This window comes from Pantherophis guttatus, chromosome 3, assembly GCF_059756535.1.
Source record: "Pantherophis guttatus breed Tessera chromosome 3, ASM5975653v1, whole genome shotgun sequence".
NCBI lineage: Eukaryota > Metazoa > Chordata > Lepidosauria > Squamata > Colubridae > Pantherophis > Pantherophis guttatus.
This window is the reverse complement of record NC_142065.1, coordinates 51,585,922-51,611,227: the sequence shown is the minus strand read 5'-3', so window position 1 is coordinate 51,611,227 and position 25,306 is coordinate 51,585,922. Positions and strand designations below refer to the sequence as shown.

The 25,306-nt window shown below is 38.5% G+C and overlaps 3 protein-coding genes across 4 annotated transcripts in view; 1 reads left to right on the top strand and 2 right to left on the bottom strand.

Annotated features, from left to right (window-relative positions):
• Nucleotides 1-11,151, top strand: part of ITPR3 (inositol 1,4,5-trisphosphate receptor type 3) — a 124,542-nt gene extending 113,391 nt beyond the window's left edge. For both annotated transcript variants that reach the window (XM_087889568.1, XM_034414644.3), the window contains exons 53-58: nucleotides 1,789-1,896; nucleotides 3,468-3,589; nucleotides 4,619-4,784; nucleotides 7,250-7,410; nucleotides 9,080-9,241; nucleotides 9,843-11,151. In XM_087889568.1, the coding sequence (XP_087745694.1) occupies nucleotides 1,789-1,896; nucleotides 3,468-3,589; nucleotides 4,619-4,784; nucleotides 7,250-7,410; nucleotides 9,080-9,241; nucleotides 9,843-9,911 (788 nt within the window). In that variant the 3' untranslated portion in view covers nucleotides 9,912-11,151. The remainder of the gene's footprint in view (nucleotides 1-1,788; nucleotides 1,897-3,467; nucleotides 3,590-4,618; nucleotides 4,785-7,249; nucleotides 7,411-9,079; nucleotides 9,242-9,842) is intronic.
• A 752-nt stretch (nucleotides 11,152-11,903) lies between these two features.
• UQCC2 (ubiquinol-cytochrome c reductase complex assembly factor 2) lies at nucleotides 11,904-15,674 on the bottom strand. The gene is made up of 4 exons (XM_034414645.3): nucleotides 15,428-15,674; nucleotides 14,255-14,329; nucleotides 13,844-13,913; nucleotides 11,904-12,296 (listed from the first exon to the last, which is right to left on the bottom strand). Exons 1-4 carry the CDS (start codon nucleotides 15,563-15,565, stop codon nucleotides 12,202-12,204), a joined length of 378 nt encoding a protein of 125 aa, XP_034270536.1. The 5' UTR covers nucleotides 15,566-15,674; the 3' UTR covers nucleotides 11,904-12,201.
• A 5,575-nt stretch (nucleotides 15,675-21,249) lies between these two features.
• The window catches only part of IP6K3 (inositol hexakisphosphate kinase 3), a 29,735-nt gene continuing 25,678 nt past the window's right edge, over nucleotides 21,250-25,306 (bottom strand). The window contains exons 5-6 of the mRNA XM_034414643.3: nucleotides 24,583-24,758; nucleotides 21,250-23,402 (exon numbers count right to left, since the gene is read on the bottom strand). Coding sequence (XP_034270534.1) covers nucleotides 22,950-23,402; nucleotides 24,583-24,758 — 629 coding nt within the window. The 3' untranslated portion in view covers nucleotides 21,250-22,949. The remainder of the gene's footprint in view (nucleotides 23,403-24,582; nucleotides 24,759-25,306) is intronic.

Below are 25,306 nucleotides of genomic sequence, written 5' to 3'. Positions count from 1 at the left end.
GCAATCTGATCATAATTCAGTCTCATACCATTTCAACATAGTTTGTTCATAAGATCTCTCATTTTTTAATTCAGTCCTTATCATTCATCAACCATTCTTCCATTTCTATGCACATTTCTTAAGAATCCCATCCCCACTGAATTTAATTAATTTGTATGCTTTTCCTAATGTATTTCCACTTCCATATAACAAAGTGGGCAGAAGCATCCTCTTAAAAACCATCTTTTTCACTTATTTTGACAAGTATTGACTCCTTATACTAGGCCATATGCTATCATTTTTCTTTCTACCAGGTTTTGCATGTCTTAATGTTTTTCCATCCTTTTTTCTCAACTTTAATAAACATTCTGCAACAGTACACCAATTCATCTACTTGCTCTAGTTATTCACAATTTATGTGAAACTTGCAGTAATTTGTTCCATTTTCTCAGTCACACATAATTCCTTTGCTCTTGAACACATTAATTTTCAAGTCCATGCTCCTCAGTGCACCATACAGTTTATAATTTGAATTTTAGGCAACAAAACAACTTCATTTGCATGTGCAAGTACACATACATTCCTGAAAGATTACAGCATATTTTCCGATGTTAGCAGACAAAGATTTGCCATCAACAGAACCTGTCTCTGAGACAGGCTGTTTAAATGCAATCTTATTTATTGATAATTTCTCCCTTTTGTTTTAATTCTGCCAGTTACAAGATCAAAGTATGTGTAATGAGTTTAGGAGCAAGTGAAGAGACAACTCGCCCACAATATAATCTAATTCAGCAGATTAAGCAAAGGAGGGAGGAGAGGGAACAGAAAAGGTATCCAACTCAAGTTTCCACGTGTTAAACATCACATAGCTTCTCCCTAAATATGCTACATCATATTGTTACATTTATACAGTTATAATATCTGTACTTGTAGACTTACAATTGTTTAACATTCACGAAGCATTTATGACTTTTCGTTCACCAATTTTTTTGTTTGGACATTAATCATTATAGCATTAATTTTAATTCCAGTCTTCGACACATCATTGGCATTCCCATGAAGATCTTTAAAATGCTGTCTCCAGCACTCCTACACTTTAGTTTCATCCCAAACTTGTCAATACTTTTATTTTTAATTTTATTGATTTTGCTGGAGGCTCCTTGTTAAGCTCTCTTCCAAAATATTTTTGATTTCTCTGAAAATCTTTCAGTATTTGCACTTGCTTCTTTCCAACTTAACCATTTCTTGTTGTATTTGTTGCATCTATTTTTTCCTCTATGAATGCAATATACAGTATCTTTCTCATCCTTATTTTCTGCAGCATTCATTTCCTTTTAAGGATTTCTTCTCATCCGTGCCATCCATATTTCTCGTTAACTTCACACATGTCTGTGCTACTTTGTAACATTGTTTTCACTGGTTTCTAAACAGCTTCCACATCTTATGCCTGCTTTCCCATTTATTCTGTTAGGTGATGCAAACAAGGATCCCGGTTGTTGTTGTTATTTTGTTTGGAAAAATATGTTTTTATTTATATTGATTTTGTTCATAAAAAGCATCCTGTTCTGAGATTACTATCAACTAGTACATTTTATGCTGTTTTATACATCTTATATATTTTGTGTACTTTTTGTTTTTCTTTTTTCATTTAATAGACATTTGATTGTACTTTATAGTTCTATCAAAAAGAAATGTGACACTACTAAATATCCAGGATGTTTGTCACAGGAAGCCACTTTCTGGATGTTTTTAAAAATTATGAACAGAAATGGGATGTTTTGACAAATCCTCTGTCTCTTGTACTTCCAGCTACAGATTCTGTGGAGATGCGAAGCAATTTAGGCACTTTCATGGAGACATGCAGCAACGATAAAATAAGCTGCTCTTCCCCCGATACAGTGCCTGAAGTTTTGCAAGGTAAAGGGATTGTTAAAACATGGTCCTCAGATAGGGACCCTAATAAGAATAAAGAGAAATCTTGCATCTTTTACTGAGCATATTTGGCAGTGCGTCTTCAGTGAAATTATTCTGTGCCTTACTTAGGTCAGAGGGAAAAGAAAGATTGCCTTTGATTTTCCATTTAAGACAGCAATAGCACTTAAACTTATGTACCACTTCACAGCTTTATAGTCCTCTCCAAGGGATTTACAGAGTCAGCATATTGCCCCCAACAATCTGGGTCCTCATTTTACCTACCTCAGAAGGCAGGGGTGGGTTCTAAATTTTTTTACTACTGGTTCTGTGGGCGTGGCTTATTTTGTGGGTGTGGCTTGGAGGTCATGTGACTGGGTGGGTGTGGCTAGCTGGTCATGTGACTGGGTGGCCATGGCTGTGTGTATACTCAGAGGGCTGAAAAAAGTCATTTCTGACAGGTCCTCGCACTTTTGACTGGTCCTCACACTTATGACCATCCTCACATTTATGCCCGTGCAGCATTCTTAACAACCATGTCACTCATTTCACAACTGCTTCTCTTCACCATGGTGACAAGATAGGGCAAAAAACATAAAATGTGAGGACAGTCGTAAGTTCGAGGACTGGTCAAAAGTGCAAGGACCAGTCAAAAATAATTTTTTCAGCCCTCTGAGTAGTCCATATGCACAAAAGGACTACCCAGAGGACTGAAAAAAGTGATTTCTGACAGGTCTTCGCACTTTTGACCGGTCCTCGCACTTATGACTGGTCATCATTTATGTCCATTGTAGCATTCTTAACAACCGTGTCACTCATTTCAGAACTGCTTCTCTTCACCATGGTCACAAGATAGGGAGAAAAACATAAAATGTGAGGACAGTCATAAGTTCGAGGACTGGTCAAAAGTGCGAGGACCAGTAAAAAATAACTTTTCCAGCCCTCTGAGTAATCCATATGCAGGGGGGGCAGAACTGGTTCGGTGACATCATATCGTCACCGCTACCGGCTCACGGGAACTGGGCCGAACCGGGAGGAACCCACCACTGTCAGAAGGATAGAAGACTGAGTTAACCATGAGCCGGTGAGACTCAAACTGTAAACTACTGGCAGCTGGCAGCCAGTTGAATTAGCCTACAGTACTGCATTCTAACCACTGCACCACCACGGCTCTTAGGATGCAGGATTGCCTTTGTAGGCAGACATCCCAGCACTTTAAAACCAGAAAAGAAGATTCATCTGAATTAAAAGCAACTCTATTATAATAGCCATTACTGCTTGTTTTGGGGACCTCCTCCAATATGTTCCTTTATGTCTTTTAAACCGGAACCATGAGGACCCAGATTGTTGGGGGCAATATGCTGACTCTGTAAACTGCTTAGAGCAGGCTGTAAAAGCACTATAAAGCAGTATATAAGTCTAAGTGCTATTGCTACCATTAGGCAGAACAGCCAAATTCCCCAAATGATTTCCCTTGTTCGAGCAACTGGGAAAAACAGAGAGAATCCCAGAGCTCTGAAGGTTAACTAAAGAGACTAGTCTGTTTATTTTCAGATGTGTTGTTTCTTCTATTCCAGAACAAGAAGATAATACAGAAAGAGCTTGTGACACGCTTCTCATGTGCATACTTACAGTACTAAATCATGGCCTGAGAAATGGAGGTGGTGTGGGTGATATACTCAGGAAACCATCTAAAGATGTGAGTACCTGTGTAAGAGGTACCTATGTAAGAAATAACTGACCAAGCCTTATATTTCTCTGAAGTCAGGAATGCTTCAGAATCTGCCAGATTGCATATAGTACTTTGAGGCAAACAGGTTGAATACTCTACAAGGGTAGGACCACGCAGAGATGGATTTGTGTCTCCCACACAAATTTAAATGTTGCTCCTTTTTGTATTTAGTTGAAAAGTTACTTATTTATTTAAAATATCATGCAGTTGCCCATCTCACAAGAGTGACTCTGGGTGCCATACAAAGATTAAAGCAGAAACCATAACACAAATGTTACGGTACCCAAATTAAAGCAATAAAAGAACATTCACAGCAGCATTACTTGCCTAAATTTTGGACCCAAATGTCAATGGAAAGAGGTCTTCAGCATTTTGCAAAAGATTTAACAGGACATCTCGTTCTCCTGGAGAATGCTGTTCTATAGGGCAGGTACTGCCATTGAGAAGGCACCATTCTAAGTAAGGTCCAATAAGATGACATTGTTAGATGGAAGAGACCCTGAGCACACACTTTTTATTAGCTGTAGTGACCAAGCAGAAACATTGGGAGAGAAGCAGCCCTCAGATAGCCCTTCTATGCCATGTAGAGCTTTATGGTGATAATTAACATTCTGAATCAAATAACTGCATTATGGATCAGCTGCAACTTCTGAATACTCTACAAGAGCAGTCCTGTGCAGACCACATTACAGTAATCCAATGGTTTGATAACTTAGTCACCATGAAGAAGGCCTCATGGTCTAAGAACTTCTCTCCAAGCTACTTGCCCTGTTTTCTGTCTGATCACCTTTCCTTTATGCATTAGTGTAGCTACTTCTTTTTCAATGTTTAAGTCTTTCTATTTCATATTAATTAGAGTTTTGTTAATATACTCTGCGCATTCCCAGTAACCACATTTTTCTTCAACATTTTCTAGTGGGCAATATTTTTTGATATGACACTGGAAAAGGGAAAGATATACTTGCTGATAATGACTATTTTTTTTTTATCTTAAAGGAATCCCTGTTCCCTGCTCGAGTGATCTATGACCTCCTCTTCTTCTTCATTGTCATAATCATAGTCCTTAACCTCATATTTGGTGTCATCATTGACACCTTTGCAGATTTAAGGAGTGAAAAACAGAAAAAAGAGGAAATCCTGAAAACAACATGTTTTATATGTGGTAAGTGCTTAGAGAAAGGCAGTTCTTACACTCAACAAACATCTTCCGAGAATTTGCAAGGAAAAAAAAAACTTTTTCTTAATAACATTTTATTAATATTTTATTTTAGTAATGCTTACATTTCAAGGGACTTGTTTAAATACAAAACTCTTCTCCATCAGTGAGAGAAAACTAGTTTTATAATAAACAGGATTAACTCTTGCTCCCAAATGAATTTTATGAAACTCTATTTCTGAAGGATGTTGTATGGTGGATTTAAAGGACTCTTGAGTTTATCCAGTTTGCATCAAGATAGTTTTAAGAGATTCTTCTTATAGTAGAATGTAGAAATCTATGAATAAAGAGTGTTCCATGTTGGTATATTAAAAGAATCAATATGCATGATTATTCTTCTGACAGAGTTAATAGAATATACATCTTGATCTATGGCAGATCTTTGAATTGCTTGCAGTGGAGTGGAGAGGATTTATAGACCCAGTCTTATAATAATAGAAGCAACAAAACAATTTGTTATGCCCCATCCCTTAAATTATATAGAAATGGAGAAAGTTTGGATCTTAGTGGATGATTAGGTTAGTTTAGCTTAGCTTAGCCTTTATGGAATTACTGGGAGCTCTGCTTACTTTGCCTTGTCTTGGTATTCTACTCAAGACAAATTCCTGGACTAAAATAGATGTGTGAGTTTTATATTAGAATTTACTTGATAGAGCCCAAGTTTAAAAACAACAAAGTAAAACCTGAAGGATTAAATTTACTTATTTTCAATTTATGGCATACTGTTAGGTAGAAAGTGCAGCATTTCTTTAATGAAAGTATGGTTAATTTCACTACAATATCTCACTGACTGATACATCCATAGATCATCTAGAGCAGTGATGGCTAACCTTTTTGCCATCGCATGCCAAAAGCAGGGGGAGCGCAGGGGGGTCGCACGCGCATGTGCCCACACCCATAATTCTATGCGCCCGCCCCCATGCATGCATGCGTGACCCCCCGGGCTCCCCCTGCTTTTGGCAAACAATGGCATGGTGGGCACAGTAGGCTCGTTTTTTGTTTTCCCCAGGCTCCAGAGTCTTTCTAGGAGCCTGGGGAGGGCAAAAATGGCCTTCCCCATCCCCCCCGGAGGCCCTCCGGAGGCCGGAAATGGCCCGTTTGCCTCTGGGGGGAGAAGGCTATTTTTGTCCTCCCCAGGCTCCTCGAAAGGCTCTGGAGCCTAGGGAGAGCAAAAAACGGGCCTTCCCCCACCCCAGGCCCTCCGGAGGCAGGAAACAGCCTCTTTCCCTACTGCAGGTGGGCCCAGAAGGCCCGAAAATTAAGGAGCTGAGCTCACGTGCCCACCGATATGGTTCTGCGTGCCGCCTACGGCAGCGCCATCACAGATCTAGAGGAAGCGTGCTGCCCTTCTGAATAACTTCTTTACATGTGGACACAATTTTACAATTCTACAGTTTGCCTTGAAGAGAACTAGAGCATGGCAGCACAAGGCTTTAAGTTTTAAGAGTGAGAATGTAAGCAGCCTGAAAAGGAATGAAATCAGTTTCATACAGGAATACCTGTGTTTAACTTACTTGTAGTTTAATATCCATTTTGCAGCTTCCAGGGCACCCCTGGATTGTGCCAGTGAAATGTGGCAACAAAATCATTGATTTTTGATGGTCCTGTATTTATTTTGCTAAAATAAGAGACTTCATCCTAATTTAAATTCCATATTAGCTAACCATTCCAATGCATCTGATGTAGTGAGGTGGAGTTCATGAAAACTACCTTTTAATAAATATGTTAGTCTGAAAAGATTCTTCCAAGACTCCTTGGTTTTTTGGCTAACATAGATTAACAGAGCTCTCATCCTACAACATGAAAGTGTTCTAAGTCTCAATGCACCATTTTTGTCTTTTATGTCTTCAATTTACCTCCCAAATGAATGGAACATTTTATCACATCCCCCTCCAAATGAAGAAAAATGAAAATACCCCCAAAATGTTGCCCTCCCTCCTCTTTCTAGATTTCAGAGCAATATGAAGCAGTCAATCAGGCATAGCTGTCTGAACTCGGGAGATAGTCTTGGCATGAGAGATGTTTAGCCTGAGTAGAAAAAAATGATGGATTGGTTTCTGCCACGTACAGAATTTTTGAGAAGTCTTGTTTTAACAAATAATTCATCTAAGTGTCCAAACTGAACACCCTCATATGAATTTTTCTGCTCCACTACAATTCATTCATTTTCTCTTCCAGATTACGGAATGTAGACTGAAAATATCTCAAAGGCTATCTGTTCTAAGTGTCTGCCACAAACAGGGCCATCAATCCATTAGGTAGTGTCCAATCTACTGCATTCAGATTGCTATAGACTACAAGTGGAGGACAAATGTGCTGAAGAAAAATGCTCAAAGAACCAGACTTAGCAAGAAATGGAGGATCATAGCAGTTTCTAAGTAATATTACATTTCCTTTCACTTTCTCTACAGGGCTTGAAAGGGACAAGTTTGACAACAAAACGGTATCTTTTGAAGAGCACATTAAATTTGAACACAATATGTGGAATTACCTGTACTTCATAGTACTGGTGAGAGTAAAGAATAAGACAGACTATACAGGGCCTGAAAGCTATGTGGCGCAAATGATCAAGGTATGCATTGTATAACTCCATAGACACGAAGTAATAATCAAGTTTGTTATTCTCTTTGAAAGGTCTGCCTGATTTTCTTCAAAGAAATTCTGCTCACTGTTCTATTGATGCTGTCCATTATGAAATTCACACCACACTTCACATATTTGGTTTCTAGTTTTTTTAACAGATGGGGATTATCTTTTTAAAAATTATTGAAAAGGTCAAAGCTAAGAACCTAAATGTTTGTGACTAAGGAGGAGTGATTACTTTTAATTTCCGGTTTTCTATGGCATTCACTTTCTCTTCTGTGGTTGACATGAGAAGGGTAATGGCGGTGGAAGTCATACCAGTATTGCCTTTGTGGAGGCATATCAATCCAATTTTAGGACTGGTTTTGGAACAGGGGTTTGCCTGGTCGTCCTGTGGCATGACCTTTGCCAAGACGAGGACACTATGCAGTCTTATTGAACCATGGATTCTTGGTGGATTTGATAGTGAGCTCCACTTTTACTTGGAAAGATTCTGAAACATGCAGGCAGACTATTGTTCTTTTCATGGAATTTATATAATTCATGTTTTCACTAATTACTTTGGCAATCAGAATGTAGGCTGAATCGCCACCAATTTATAAATGAATCAAATCAGAAAAGATAGATAAGTTGAAATATTTGACTGAATGTTTAGGCTGTTCTGGAAAACAAATAATTCCACCCAATGTATATGAAAATGATATTAGACTCATCATTGCCACAAGCAGTAATATTTTGGATGGTTCAGAGCATTTGCTAATCAAATAAGATACAAATATTCTATCGGTACTTTTATAATCAGGTATATCTCATATAGATCTATGACTGTTCCTGGAAAGAAGGAACACTGTTTATATCCCATTGTTCTTGCAATTACCGTATTTTTCAGAGTATAAGATGCACCCCCAAAAAAGTGGGTGGAAAATTCTGTGAGTCTTATATAGTGAATATTGCAGCGGGGGGAGGGAGGGGGTTGGTGCGGCGCTGATCAGCTGTTTTAGAATGGGCTGCGGTGGCGGCAGTGAATGGGCCGTGGTGAACGGGCAGCAGTGAACAGGCCACAGCGAACAGGCCAGATGAATACCAGATGGATGAAGGGAGGCAGAGACAGATTTTTTCCCCTTGTTTTCCTCCCCAAAAGCTAGGTGTGTCTTATATTCCGGAGCGTTTTTTAGTCCGAAAAATACGGTACTCGAAATAGCCTGGAAACTTTTAACTATTCTATGTATATATATTTCTACACTAGTTACAGTATATTTCCACATTTCAAAATGTTTACTTTGATTGTCAAAATTTCCGAAGATTGGGATTAAATTGCCTTAAAGGAGGTTCTCTGATATTTATCTTCTAATTATTATTTGAGATTTCTGCTAGGTACCTTCAACCCATTCATGAAGTGAGTCAGTAGCTCCAAAGCAGAAGGCATTAATAAAAATGCCAATTCAGAAAGACACCTACGTAGTATTTCTGGCACTTACATAGTATTTTCACTTCTTCAGGCATATTAAAGAGATTTTTTATTTTAGGTTATATAACTCATACAAATTTTACTTCCATCTAGGAAGATCTTACTGTTTTTCACTGTCTTACTGTATGTTTTGTTCTAACAATTCTAAACTCTGTTTAAATTCCTGTTTTTAAAAAAATAATCATTGCAGAACAAGAACTTGGATTGGTTCCCTCGGATGCGAGCCATGTCCCTGGTCAGTAATGAAGGGGAAGGAGAACAAAATGAGATCCGATGTCTTCAGGATAAACTGAATTGCACCATGAAGTTGGTATCCCATCTCACTTCACAGCTGAACGAGTTGAAGGAGCAGGTAATCAAAACATCCAATATTTTCTTCTTTTTACTGGACTATATATTTCTAAATTTTAGAAAGGGCTAGGATAATAAGTGTCAAGGTATGTATTTTGAAGGACAAAAATGTGTCTCACTAAAAAATGACAAACTGATTTCAGAAAAATGTAGAACGTGCATTTGGTTTTCTGAGAAATCCTCAGCTATAATGTCAGAAGTACAATTTACTATTCACGAAACAGCAAGCTTCCTCTCAACCCTGTTTCAAATTATGCTTTCCATTTACTTGCACTAAATGCCCAATTTACTTTGTAATCAGCACAAGGTTTGCCTTTGATGGAAACCATCTGATTTTTTAAAAAATTAATTGTATTTGGAATAGTTTAACCTCTAGTACAAAATATAGCTGCAGTGCATTATAAGTTTCTTGAGGATATTTATTTATACCAATAACTTGTATGAAGTGGAGGAACACTGAAGAAAAGGTTAAGACATGTGCAACAGCCATGTTATTGCAAACTATCTGAAGTCATTTATAGTTCAAGACCTATATTGTGAATCCTTAATTAGAAAAATTAAGAACCATGTTTTAATGTTCCTTTTTTTACTGCAAATTTCAGATGACAGAGCAAAGAAAGCGGAGGCAACGAATGGGTTTTGTGGATGCCCAAAACACAATAAATCACTGAGACAGTGGAATCCAAGTCTTCAAACAGAAACTGTAGTATATAGATATGTATGCACTTCCTGAAGAGGTATTGGTACTAAGTTCCTTGCAGTTTTTATCGACAAGGAACATTGGTCCAGGCTGTGACAGTTCGTAAAACCTCAGCACTTCCTTTTATCTCTAGCAGGACTGATTGAAGGCATTCAATTCAGCAAGAAACTGAAGCCATGACTAATTGTTTCTTCATATGCATTCAGTTTGCCATACCTTTGAACTGTATTATAACTGTTCCTTCTTTTTTTCCTTCATGCACTACATTTGGATGGCTACGTAGCCAGGTGCAAATAGAATTGACAGTTGTCAGCGAGTAGTAGCCTGCTACCTTTTTAACTTATTCAAAGATATATGGAAAGTCACCATATAAGGATTTCTTTGCAAATGTTTCATGTTAAACCTTTTGAAGATACTAACATTTTGTGTCTAGAATCACATCACAACCAAGGAGAAATTGCAAGAAGATATTCTATTAAGTTAATAGTTCAAGCAATCATATAATTCATGAAATAGCATTTTTTCCCTTCAATTGACAAGACTGGACATTAATGAAATATTGCACGTTCATGCTGCAGTATGAATGTGCAGTTTGTGCCTTGTTTACTCAATAGAATAGTATAAAATATTTTTAGAATTCATCCTGCTTCCAAGCACTACGAGTTTGTCGGAAAATGTTTTAACTGTCATGGGTGTCAGAAATATCAGTTATAATTAGTCTATATCAGTGACGGAATGGAGCCGCAGAAGAAGTGGGAGGAAAAAAAAGAGTAAGGTTACAAGTATAAAAGTTCTGAAATATGAACTTAGAAGTTCCTTGACAGAATAATTTGCTCCTATGAATTTAGAACATTTGTATAAGAAAAAGCCCCCTCTATTTCTGCGAGCTGCTGTCAAATGTAAGCAAAAGACAGAAAACAGTTGTGTATATTAAGCGTGGCCACTTGTTCCATTAGCACTAGACTATGGGGGAAGGCTAGAAACAATCAAGGAGTGAGTCGGTTTCATTCACATTTGGACCAAAGCAAAGTGTTCTTCAAATATACAGACTGCTGTGCAGATTTAGCAAGAAAGGTTTTTACTAATCATAAACCCAGCTTTGTAATTTATCTTTATCTGGTTTGTTTCTCAAACACAGTTTAAAATGTTAGTATGTGAATCTTCTGAAATTTAAAACACAAAATCAGTATAATAAATGGAAAGCAGATGAATCAACAGTCTTCTTGATAATGTTGGTAACTTCATAAAATGACAAATCTTGATTAATTTTCTAAATAACTGTTAGTCACCCAAGGCCAAAGTTGGAGTTCCCCAACCTTTCTGGCTTTGTGGACTGGGTGGGGGTGGGCTGGGAAGGGTTCTGTATGAGCAGTGGGCAAGCACATGTGCGTGCAGCTGCATTTGCTCAAGCGATGGGCATGGTGTCCGCCACTCATCCAAATGGCAAGCACACACACTTTCCCACTGCTCGTGCAAGTAGTGATGGGCTTGTGCCCACCTCTTCCACAGCCCGGTTCCAAACGGCTCAAGGCCTGGTGGGCTGCAGTCTGAGGATCCCTGATAAATGCTTTCCCTCTATGGAAGCCTCTCTTCCTGGTTCTATGGAACCATAGCAACAGTGACTTGTGAACCACAAGATCTGTGTACGTGCTTATACATATTTTAGCAAGCATGCTATTTTCTTAGGATGCTAACATGTCCCATTGGTCTTTGCTGTTATTTCCTGGCCACTGAGAATGGACTTTATCTACACTGCAGCAAAAAAAAACATTTGGGAGCTGCCCATGTATTTGGAACTACTCTGCTATCTCATCGATTTCACAAGCAGCAGTCACAGAATAAAAATTTGTCCTCAATATTCAATTCTGCACAACATATAAGCTTCTTTCCCCCCCACCCTGAAAAAGTGCTGCCTTTCCAGTAAACAACACACAAGCTAATTAACAGTAAGAAGCCAGACATCTTTCACAGAATCCCAATGTTAGATATTTTTTTTGACATGAACTACATGTTCTGTTAGGGTCCAACACATCAGCTGCAAGATGACATTCACTAGTGCAGATAGGTAAAAACCCATAGCATATAACTATATCATTTCCAGTTCTTCAGATGGACTTCCTAAGTCTTCATAAACCATGTAGTCAAATGGAGCTAGTTTATCCCATTCCAGAATAGCTTTCCATTGTTCTTTGCTGGTAACAAGGAGGTTTAGCTGTACTGGCAAAAACAGTGCTTTACAAAACCAGTTAATGACTGAGTTATTATTTGGAATCTTCTTTGTGATGCTTGGCAGAGAATTTTTCACGTAACCTTTTCAATTTTCCAAGCTTTCCTTCTTCCAGTTGCTTCAGTTGTTCTGCAATAGTAGTAGTTGAATAAATTAAGACAGAATATTTTCTAAAAAATAAGTTTTATATTTTGCCTACTATTTTAAGAGTGCTTTACAAAATATAGGTGACTAATAGACTTCTTCCAGTATGCAACTGGAAGTCACAAGAGATTTTACCTCCCTAATCCACATGCCTTTGCAATCTATACAGCTGAATATTCACAATCACAAGCAATAATTCTCTTCAAAACCCTAAAATGCAAAGTATTAGTTTCCGTCTAAATTTCTGCTTTGTTGCCTCAGGCAATATGTTTTCTTTATTCAATACAGCAATTCTAGAGCCAGGAAAAAGTAACATTTTCTATATGTATTCAACAAAAACCTGCAATTTAGCTCCATGCCACTCCATTTTAAATGCATTATGTTGAGTATATAAACATATACAAAAATTAAATAATTACAATAGAAAATTATTAAATGATAATAGCTTTTAGCCTTAGCTTCTATATAGTATACCCTATATAGAGGAGGCATTATATATTTAGATCTATTCCTCACATCTTTTTGATCCAAAGAAGAAAGTAAGTGGACAAAGGATATGGAATTCCTGTTACAATTCTTATATTACACGTTAGTTTTTGGCTGATCCTCAGCACCGCATAAAGGTAGTCCTTGACTTACAACCGTTCAAGGACTATTTGAAGGTATAACAGCCCTGATAAAAGTGATTTACTATCAGTCCTTGCACTATAACCGTTAATCAAAATTCAGGTGCTTGGCAACTGCCATGTATTTATGACAGTTGCAGCATCCTGGGGTCATGTGAGTTCCATTTTGCGATCTTCCCAGCCAGTTTCTGACAAAGTCAATAGGGGAAGGTGGATTTGCTTTACAACTGGGTCATTCACTACAGCGATTTGGTTAGCAATCATGGCAAAAAGATAGTGAAATAAGGCATGATTCACTTAACCCCTTTGTTTAACCATGGAAATTCTGGTCCCAATTGTGGTTGTAAGCTGAGGACTACCTGTACATCCATTTCTTTGGACTTCTCAAATACAGCAGTGAAATATTGAAAGAGTGGAATGATATATCCACTGAATTCCAAGAGTCATGTGACTTTAAATGGAAGAAATATGAAAATGGCAGTTGTGGCTTTGGGAAATGGCTTGCTCCATTAAACCTAAAGTAGCCAAGAAGTTTACATTCTTATGTGGAATGATTCATGCTTTTGTTTTTAAATTGTTCACAGCTTCTTTGAATTAAAAATGGATTATTGTGTATCACTTTAACCCAACATGCAATTTACAGCCACTAAAATACAAATCTCAATGAGGGGCACTGAACCAGTCCTTTACAAGTGTTTTTAGAATATATTTGAATTCATAGCAAAGCTGTTGACAAGACAAAGTTAGTGGCAGCAAATTCTTATGTGTAAGAGAGCCCAGAAGAAGAAAGAAAAAAACTGTACAAAAACTGTACATAAATCTAGTGTACAAAAGACACTAGGTTTATGCCAATAAAGGTTGTTGTCCCCGTAAATAGACTCCAAGCAGTTACTGCAGTTTAAATACCTGTTGCAAGAACTAACTTGCATTCCTCCACTGGCACTCCAGAGAAGTTTGTATCTCTCAGACGTGGATACTATTCCAAAAAGAAAAAAAAAACCAGACATATAAATATATACCTCCCCTTCTGTGATAGAGAAAAGTGCTTTTGACAAGGTAATGAAATAAATGGCAAGAAATGAAATACATTTGCTAGGTACTAGAGTATTGTTATGGTAATTAACAGACTTTGTGCATATTCAGGTATATAAATGCACGTTTCAGACTTATTTTTTAAGATTATACAAAATTTTAGAAGAATGGGATTGTCTTTTTCCTGAACTAAGATAATGAACAGATCTAAACAGTATGCCTATTAGAAAATTATAAAGAGAGCAGTCACTACATAATCATATTTACCACAATGGCAGAACTCACCTTATTTCTATAATAGTTAGTATGAATTTTGGCTAAACTTTCAAAAATTTCATCGCAAGTCACTGGGTCGGCAATCTGCAAGAATAGATGGTAGTAAAAAAGGAATTTAAAAATTACATATTAATTAAAAACAGATTGTATGTTCTTAATGTTTAGATGATGTTTCAATTATAACTGCCATACCTATTCTGTTGTCAAATGAAAAAACTTCCTAAAATAGATTTAACATGAATCTTGTGTGTTTTATCAATCTTCTATAAATCAAAGTATATACTGTAATCCATAGAAAGAGTACATATGTGATTGAGTAAAGAGACCTAAAATATGTCCACATAATGAACCTAAAACCAAAAAAAATAAAATAAAAAATCACTGGGATATGGAGATCCAGCATAACTTATGTCCACGGTAGATAATACCAACATCTACCATCTCACAAGCACTGGATCCAGGTCCCTTCATTTTCATCACCTATTTTGGCTCTAAAATGTGACACAGAGTGATACATGGGTTTTGCAAAACCATGATGCCAAGATGCCACCTCTCCATCCTACCAAGATGCTAGCAGTTCTCAGGGCAATGGATACAATCTCCCTGCCTCTGGACAAGGAGAACATTTCTCAACATTTACATGTGTTTTGGCTTTATTACAGTACCAAAGATGGGGGTGGGGGGGAACCCTCTTCCATCCAGATTGTTGGGGACAATATGCTGACTCTGTAAACCCCTAGAGAGGGGCGTAAAGCATTGTGAAGCGGTCTGTAAGTCTAAGTGCTATTGCTGCTCATGAGAAAATGCTTCCATGAAGTCTAAAAAAAAAAGAGTCCTGAAGCACGGTGCAAACTGGAGATCCACAGGTCCTCCCAGATCCCAGGACTGAAAAGTCACGCAGAGGCTTTCCCTTCGAGCCACCCGTGCCTGCCTGACTCTGAATCGCTTGATTCCCCCATTCATAAACCGGTAAGGCGGCCGGCGGGAAAAAGGAGCAAGTTCTGAACTTTTCACAGCCTCCTATCCTGCCGCACGGCCATTTAAGAGCGCCACAGCACAGCCCCTTCCTCGCTCTGGCCCGGGACGAAGAGGCTTTATAGCGGCAAAGTAAACGACCTTGGCGCGGCCAATCGCCTAGCTCAGCCCCCTTACAGCGCAAGCCCCCTGATGCCAGGGTCCCACCTGGGTATTCTCTCCCTCACGGAAAGCCTGCATCACTTTCTGCCGCACCACGACTCCCAAATCACGCCCGCGCTTGGTCTCCTCCACGGGCCACTCCTCGCAGAGCTTCAAGAAGCGCCGGTACCGCGCCGACGCCATCTTGGCGGACGTTTACCCGGCTCTATTGGAGGCCGGCTCACATGGCCTAGCCCGGGCTGACTACGTCACTCAGTTTTGGCCCACAAAGCTAGCGGGCGAGGTCTATTACGTGAGAACAGAAGATTGCGCCTGCGCAAAGGGAGCTGGCCGATACTGAGGGATATGTAGTTTTAATCACCGGGATCGCAGTTGTAGAGTTACGGGAGAAAGTGAGACATTAAGAGATGAAGTCAGACATTCACTAGGGATTGCATTGATTGTATTTGGGCCAATGGCTTTGAGCAGTGTTTCTCAACTTCTGCGACTTTTAAGCTATGCGGACTTCAACTCCCAGAATTCCCCCAGCCATCTTGGAAGTTCAGAAACACTGCTGTAACCCGGGACTTGTTACAGGTAGTCCTCGATTTACGACCACAATTGAACCCAAAATTTCTGTTGTTAAGTGAGTTTTGCCCCATTTTATGACCTTTTTGCCACAGTTAAGTGAATCATTGCAGTCATTTAAGTTAGTAACACATTTGTCTAGTGCAGGGGTGGGCAACTGAGGCCCTTTTACAACCTGTGGACTTCACCTCCCAGAATTCCTGAGCTAGCTGGCTCAGGAATTCTGGTAGTTGAAGTCCACAGGTTGTAAAAGGGCCACAGTTGCCCACCCCTGGTTTAGTGAATCTGGCTTCCCCATTAACTTTGCTTGTCAGAAGGTCGCAAAACTTGACCACGTGATCTCAGGACACTGACCATCATAAGTAGGAGTCAGTTGGCAAAGTGTCTGAATTTTGATCACGTGACCATGGGGATGCTGCAACGGTTGTAAGTGTGAAAAACGGTTATAAGTCACTTTTTCAGTGCTGTTGTAATTTTGAGTGGTCACTAAGTGAACTGTTGTAAGTCGAGGACTCCCTATATTAAGCATTTGAAGAATAGATTTGCCAATGCAAACGGCATTGCAAATACAGACTGAGAGACAAGTGTCCTGAGCAGATGACAATAAAACCAGAATGGTGACACCTGTGCCCTATTGTCACAGCGCAAGCTATGCTCTCTTGCCCTTGTGTGATGATATGGCATGCAGCCATGGGGCTGGTTAGGACTCTGAAAGCCCCCCCCCTTTCCTTTTAATTAATCTATAACATTGTTTTTAATCATCCTAGCCTGTTTTTAAATTTTAACTTTTATATACAATTTTTCTGTTTTAATATTTTATTGTACATTGACCAGAGCCCCTCTGTGAGGGAGAGGAGCAGTTCCAAAATGTGGTAGATAAATAAATCGTCTTTCGGGAGAAGGGTGGTATAAAAATTTAATAAATAATAATAATTCACTTTAGCCTTGTCCCAGAATGTCAGGGGCAGAAGTTCTCTTCTATTCCATGTACATTTCATCACTTCTGCCTCCAATGAGCACTTTTGCTGAGAGCATTATTGTATCAGCAAAACTAGTGTGCTGGTGGCTCGAATCAATAATGGCAATGTAATCAAGTGTTTGGTAGGTCAGGGTTTTGTAATTAAGTTAGGGGCTTAATTTTTTTTTTTTAAAAAAAGATACCCTTGCAATAAACATCATTTCCCATCTGTGCATCTCACTGAACACTCACTCTCAGTAAGCATAATAAAAAGCAGTTGCAGCCCCTGGCTTTCTATAACCACCAAATACTTCACAACACATGACATTAATCTTAACAAACTCAGTTCTTCAAAGTTTCCCCTATTTTTATTTTTTAAGAACAGGAAAAAATATTAAAATGAAAACTATCCTAGCCTTTGAGGAAAAAAAACCCATCCCAAATAATCTTTGGAGGCCTTGAAAACATGAGATCTATATTCCTCAAGAACAGTTAAGGAGACATTAACTCGCTGATTCATCTGACACAGATCTACAGTGAGGACGCTGTGATGTCATTCACTGGAGAAATGCGATTGGATGGTAGTCAAAAGAGGGAAGACTGATGAGGTGGAATTACCAGCAAGCCACGTAGCAGACATATAGGCCAACTACAAATACCTTGGTATTCTACAGTCATATGGGAACCACAATCAAGAGATGGAAACATCCAAGTATCACCAAAAGTTAAGATAGGCCCTGAAGAGCAAGCTCAATAGGAAGAACAAGATCCATGCCATCAATATGTATGCTCTGCCAATGTGAAAACTTGAAGCTCCTCAAAATATACCCCAAGTCCCAACACCCAGAGACTGTGCACATCTGGAAAGAGGGCAAGCAGGGTGTAGTGAGGGTCAAAGCCACTATCATGGGTGAAACCCAGAACATCCAGGAGCACACCCGTAATATGGTAATCAAAGATGAGCTGTTGAGAGAATACCTGAGACAGCAGAAGACAAAGGAGGAAGACTAAGCAGAGAAAGTGCCATGGCAAGACAAGACCCTGCACAGGATGTACCATTGACAGATAGTTTATTTTATTTATTTATTTATTTATTTATTATATTTCTATACTGCCTTTCTCCCGTAGGAGAAAGTTGAGTGGCAGATATTGGGGAATTCTACTTGTGGCTAAAAAGAACTGGACTAAAACACAGCACTGAAGCACTGATCGTAGCAGCACAAGAATAGGCACTAAGCACCAGTTCCACAAAAGCAGGGGTCTACCCAGTGGTGGGAATCAACTAATTTAACAACAACATCTGCCCTAATGATTTCTTCCAACAACTAGTTTGCCAAACTGCTCAGAAAGTTAACAACTGGTTCTCCCAAAGTGGTGCGAACTGACTGAATCTCACCACTGGGTCTACCACACTAGACAGTACCAAGGTACAGATGTCAGAGACAGTCCAATACATGATATAAGATGCAGGCAGGAATAGCATCGCTGAACAGCACAACTAGAAAACAGAATAACAGTGTTGGAAGGGCCCTTGGAAGTCTTCTAGTCCAATCCCTGCTTAGGCAGGAAACCCTACCTTCAGACAAATGGTTATCCAATATTTTTTTAAAAACTTCCAGTGTTGGAGCATTCATAACTTCTGGAGGCAAGTTGTTCCATTGATTAATTGTTCTAACTGTCAGGAAATTTCTCCTCAGTTCTAAGTTGCTTCTCTCCTTGATTAGTTTCCACCCATTGCTTCTTGTCCTACCTTCAGATGCTTTGGAGAATAGCTTGACTCCCTCTTCTTTGTGGCAGCCCCTGACATTTTAGAACACTGCTATCATGTCACCCTTAGTCCTTCTTTTCATTAAACTAGACATACCCGGTTCCTGCAGCCGTTCTTCATGTTTTAGCCTCCAGTCCTCTAATCATCTTTATTGCTCTTCTCTGCACTCTTTCTAGAGTCTCCACATCATTGTTATATCGTGGTGACCAAAACTAGATGCAGTATTCCAAATGTAGCCTTACCAAGGCATTATAAAGTTGTATTAACACTTCATGTAATCTTGATTTTATCCCTCTGTTTATCCTAGAACTGTGTTGGCTTTTTTGGCAGCTGCTGCACACTGCTGGCTCATATTAAATGGTTGTCCACTGGGACTCCCAAGATCCCTCTCACAGTTACTACTATTGAGCGAGGTACCACATATACTGTACCTGTGCATTTTGTTTTTCTTCCCTAAATGTAGAATCTTACTTTTTTTCACCATTGAATTTCATTTTGTTAGATAGCGCCCAATGTTCAAGTCTTGTCAAGATCCTTCTGTATCTTAAGCCTATCTTCTGGAATGTTGGCTATTCCTGCTAGCTTGGTGTCGTCTGCAAATTTGATGAGTTCCACATCTATCCCCTCATCCAAATCATTGATGAAGATGTTGAAGAGTACTGGGCCTAAAACAGAGCCTTGGTGTACCCCACTGTATACTTCCCTCAATGTAGATGCAGTTCCATTGAGGATTATACGGTCAGCCAGTTATGAATCCATCTGGTGGTGATGCTGTCTAACCCACATTTTTCTATTTTATCCAGTAGTAGGTTGTGGTCTACTTTATCAAATGCTTTACTGGAGTCTAAGTAAATTATATTGACAGCATTCCTCTGGTCCACTAATTTTGTCACTTTGTCAAAGAATGCAATAAGATTAGTCTGGCATGATCTATTTTTGACAAACCCAAGTTGGCTTTTGGTTATTACTTTGTTTGCTTCTAGGTGTTCGCTGATTTGTTGCTCGATTATCTTTTCCAGAATCTTCCCTGGTATTGAGGTCAGGCTGATAGGTCTGTAGTTTCCTGGATCTATTTTTTCCCCTTTTTTTGAAGATGGGAACTACATCAGCTCCTCTCCAAGTTGATGAATGGAGGGCTACCTTTCTTCTTAAAATATGTGCAAATTTATTTTCTGGAGAGTAAAAAATAAAAAGAAGTATTGTTCTGCTGCCAAATTGCTTCAACAGATGTCTCATCTTTAGTGGGGCAGAATGGGCTAAGCTGGGGAAAGGATAGAGATGTATGTGGATCAGTGCTAAAAATGAGTAAAATTGGAGAATTGAGAAATCCAAAGGAAACCCAGAATTTGTGGGAATGTTAATTCCATCTTCGTACCATTTGTGTTAGTACCATCTCCGCTTGCTCCCAGTGATGCATTTACAAAGGAACAGAATCCTTCATAGGTATGGGCACCCCTGAAACTTCTCATTGCTGAGAGCAGGAGGCAGATGCGTAACACCATTTATGTCATTCTGTTTGTGGTGGCATCGCTGGCAGATGCTTGATATATAGTTAGGCAGATGCTTTTTCATAGGGCACATCATAATTTCAGGGCACTATTTTCTCTAGTATAATTCCCCAGTGCTCAGACTTGACCAGTAACTCTGAAAGACCCAATTTAAGAGGAAGGAAAGGTTAGCTGGATGTAATTTTAGAACTGCAATATTTTTATTCAATGCTTATACAACAAAATTTAAGCATTTATCTGGTTATAATACTCATTGAATTGACCCAGGAAATTTAGGATGTAACTGGGTTGTTCCATTCTATGCATATTTACTCAGACAAAAAGAGGAGTTTAATGCCATTTCCCTAAAATTGCTTAGAGGAACTTCCTGCAAAGTTAAGCTTTTACAGCCTTGATGTTTTATAGCACAGTTATCTACAATTCTGTGCTGTAATAAATCCCACTGAACTTTATATGGCATCCTCCCTGGAACTAGGATACAACTGCAACTTTTATTTATACATTCACTTAAATGTTGAAAGATGTTCCATCAAATATATATCAATATGCTTAATTTAGAAGAACTAGCTCAATATCTTACAGTCTGCATTAGTAGTTATAACAGTTATAATCTAGATTGTTGCAGAAAATGAACATATGCATAAATTGCTTTCTTAATGTCAAATTATTATTTTATAAACATTTGACACAACAAGAGTTTGAGTTTGACAAGCAGCTCAAATGAAGACAAATCCTTTTGCACCCAGAGCCTATGACTGTCTATGTGGAATTGCTTTGGATTTTGCGATGTCCGTTTCATATTAACAGTATTCAACGTTGTGAATAATTTCTAGCAATTTCCTGAAGCTGGGCAGCAAGCTAAGTGGAATATGTACTTGGCCTAATGATTTAATCTGCCTGTCACACAATTTGTGGTTGCTCACAGGCCACATTAAAGAAACATCTAGATAGTAAAAAGATTTCCCCGGAGGTCTGGTATTTAAACTAGGAAAACATGATTTACAGCAATTATGTAAATATTGACAGATCTGTGAGAAATAGCATAAGGAAATATAGACACAGTCAATATGTTGTAAGGCCCATACACTTTATTTACAGTTTCACATTCCGTCTTGCCTGCATATTTCTAAATCTATATTTTGTATTTACAACACTCAGTGGATTTTCCATATGACATGAGAGCAGTGTTCTTTATTTACCAGTAATATACTCCATATTCCTGTAAACATTTTGTGAAGTTTGTTGTAATCCCACATGCAAGAAAAATACATACATGCATAGAAAGAGCCTTGGTAGTACAGGGGTTTAAGGCACCCTGTTATTAAGCTGGTTATTAAGACCAGCTGCCTGCAATTACTGCAGGGTTCGAATCCCGCCAGGCTCAAGGTTGACTCAGCCTTCCATCCTTTCTAAGGTAGGTGAAATGAGGACCCAGTTTGTGGGGCAATTACTGCAGGGTTCGAATCCCGCCAGGCTCAAGGTTGACTCAGCCTTCCATCCTTTCTAAGGTAGGTGAAATGAGGACCCAGTTTGTGGGGCAATAAACTGACTTTGTATAAATATACAAAAGGATGAAGGCTATTGCTGAGCACATTGTAAGCCGCCCTGAGTCTTCGGAGAAGGGCGGCATATAAATCAAATTTAAAAAAAAAAAAAGAGTTGAATATAAAATGTCTAGAGGATTATTGGGCCCATAATGGTATTGGTACACCCATGTTTCAAGATTGTCTTAACTCCTCTGCAGTGTAACTCTGACCTGAAGTATCAAGGTATGAATCCCTCCATAACTGCTCTTTCCAGATTTTGTGCCCTCTCTGTAACAAGTCTCTTCTTCCATCAATATCTTACATTATTTCTCTGAGAATATCTCATACCCTCTGCTTTTGATTGTGGCTCTGATTGTACTTATTCTTTGGAAAATACTTTGGCATAGACCCATGATGACAAACCTATGGCATGCGTGCCCAAAGTGGCACGCAAAGCCATGTTGCCCGGCATGCGCAGACTTGCCTGTTTATTTTCTGGGTTTCTGGCACGCATGCATGCGCAATGATCAGCTATCCTTTGGGTGCCGAAAACCGGTGAACACATGCACTCTGGCCAGCTGATTGTTGGGAGTGCATGCACGCCAGAACCCGGAAGTTCGGCTTTTCCAGAGCGCGATCCCTTCTCGTGTGTGGCAGTGCCGATAACGGCCCTGATGAGTGTGCGCACGCTGACATTTTTGTGCAACCTTTTCAGCACTTGGTGCCAAAAAGGTTCACTATCACTGGCATAGACACTAGCATGGAATACAAAGGAATAAGGAGTTAAAGTTTTTAAAGTACTGCTGTTTAGTAGCTAAGTTTGTTCAAAACCGATTGTCCTTAACTCATCAAATTGGATGAATTAAGATGAATTGTTTTAAGGACCTGCCAGCCTATCTTCATAGCTCTTTTCATGAGTTTCATAATTGCTTGGTCCTTGCTCGCCCTGCAAATCTGAATGGCTCTTCATTAAAAAAAGTCCTTAATTCTTTACGTTATTTTCAAGTATTCTTTTTCACAAATGATATGAATAGGCAACAGTAAAATTAGAAAATAAAATCGTCCAATGGTTCACAATTATGAGGACTTCTGCTCAATCCATAGTGGCATATAGTTTCATTTGAGCTTTCCTTAACAAACTGCCCTTTTTACTGCTGTAGTAGCTGGACGGCTTCCTACTGTTATAGCCCAATGTGCTGGTTCTGCTATTTCAAATCACAAGTCTTTAATTCCGTAACTGTCATTCTCCCATGGATATACTCTGGAAAATTTTAATTAAGTTTTCTAGACCCAAAATATAACCATGATCTGGTCCCTCATATCCCGAGTCTTTGTAAGTTGTGTGAGCAAAGTCTATCATGCGAACATCAACTTTAGGATGGCTATTTCCATGTGAAGCAGAGCAGACTATGTTTTGATAGTGTCCCTGAGGGTCATTTTCTGAAGACACTGTTTTCTCCAGTCCCTCATAGTTTATGAGAAGTGAGCTAGAGAAGAACCGGTAAGAATTTTGATTTTTGATGACAGATAGCAGAGTATTCAGCTGAAACAAAATTGGTTCCACAAGGTCTGTTCTAAAATGATTCCCATTGTGAAGGAACTGGCAAAGGGCTTGCTTGAAGCCATCTGGTGAAAGTTTTCGTCCATAGTACTTATCCTTACAAATATATTGGATGGTATCTGCCTGGTAAACCTTGAATTAAAAACAATAACAATCTATATTAGCCATCTGTTTTGCAGATTGTAATTCGTTAAGTGATTTTATATACTCCTTCTGAAAGCCTCAATAGTACATTTTGAATATGTGCGTTAGAAGCTTACTATATTTATCTTTATCACCGCAAGGCAGAACTACAAAGTCCTGCATACAGAGAACTGAAATGTTGAGAAAGTACAAGCTGGGATCAAGGTTTTGCATTCATTTTAACATTATTTATTATATTTGTATAGTATCTTTCTTTTCAAAGTCTCTTTAGTGCGTTCTTTCAGTAAACCAATGACGTACTTGGGCTGAGCTAGTTACTGGTTTCCATGTTACCCAGCAACATTCAGAGCTACTATATCATCTTTTTAAAAATGTATATGTCAAAGGATTTAATTTAATAGTGCTTGATGGCAAAATACTCAGGCAATCCTGTTCTGAAATTTACTTTCAGTTGCCACACTGACAGAAATGACTGCTTTGATGATTACACAGCTGCAATTATTCAAAGCCACAGGACAGCTTTGTGTTCTAAAGAAGAATTTATTTAGTAGATGATTGTCTTTGACTTAGATCATCTGCTAAAGTGTCTCTCTATATTAAAGTAGTTAGTAGGAGGATCAAACCCTAAAATAAAACCTGCAGCTCTAATACATTTGCTTTATGTGAATTATCCTTATTTTTAGTGGTAAAGAAGCTGATGTTTAGCTTTCTTCAGAGTGTAAGGGTAATTCAGATACATTTAAATAAATGGGCATTCCTCATCCGAATAGTGGACCATAGTCATTGCATATTTGTGTCTCTATACACTTGCTTATCTTAGATAAGGGATGACATTTTGTTGTGATTGCTATTTAGTTTAGTATTAGCTGCACTGTGGTGGGGTTTTCAGTGATTTTCAACATGACCAATCTTTTCCCCAAAAGATTTCAGAAGTGTATACATAACTTTTGCAAATTATTTTTTGGAAAACTGTAATTATCACCGATCAACAAGCATTTCAGATATACTATGTCTTTCTAAGCACCTAGGCTAACACAGAGATGCTTGGATGGAAAATCATATTGGAATTTAATTTATTCCCCCCCACCCCCTGTTTATTTACAATCACTAAATTCATGGTACTATTTCATGGTAACACATGTAATTTTCAAAACAGATTTCTGCTCACCTGCATGCCACAAATACGGACTCCAAGGGAGGCTGATGTACTCTGTTCACATTTCTTTATTTGGCGTGCTTTCTTCTCCTCTGATGCATCATCACCATGCTGCCTGGTTCCCATTTTTAAGTCCAAAACGCATGGGTATTTATATTTGGATACAACATTTTCTAGTAAAAGAAATTCTGGATGTACTAGTTAAGGAAATCAGTATTTTACTTAGGTTTACTTTGCAGTTTTCCATTAGTTTCTATGCTTAGCTTCTTGTTTCCATTTCAGCTCATTTATCATGAGAAATGTGTCTCAGAGCTATCTGTCCATCATTTTCTATCCTTGGTAAAGGTCAATAGAATATTTTTTCTTAGAGAGGCCAGCAATCAATGTACATACATTGAAGTTTTAATTACAAGGCTGGGCTTTCAGATACTATTAGGATGTGGGTATCATGGTTCCTTGAATACAATTTCTAAGTGCGTAGTCTTTTTTAAAAAATTATATCTGAAAAGATATAATTTCAGCACAAATTCAAAATTTTGTTGTGTCTCTGTATAATATTCTAGTGGAAATGCAATATTTTAAATATTTTTATAATCTGGATTATAAGAATCCAAAATTCTGAGTTGTTACACATCAAATTTAAACAGTGAAACTAAAAAAATATATGAGATGCAAATTTGGTTTCCTGCAAATGTTTACTAAATAGGCATGGTAACACTTTTGTTATAAGAATATC

Excerpts from the sequence above, each read along its gene's own strand:
- UQCC2 (XM_034414645.3), bottom strand. The coding sequence starts at position 15,565 with ATGGCGTCGGCGCGGTACCGGCGCTTCTTGAAGCTCTGCGAGGAGTGG. Across the intron at positions 14,330-15,427 it reads GTGAGGGAGAGAATACCCAG|ATTGCCGACCCAGTGACTTG; the intron begins GTGGGACCCTGG and ends CTATTCTTGCAG. Across the intron at positions 12,297-13,843 it reads CAAGTTAGTTCTTGCAACAG|AACAACTGAAGCAACTGGAA; the intron begins GTATTTAAACTG and ends CTACTATTGCAG.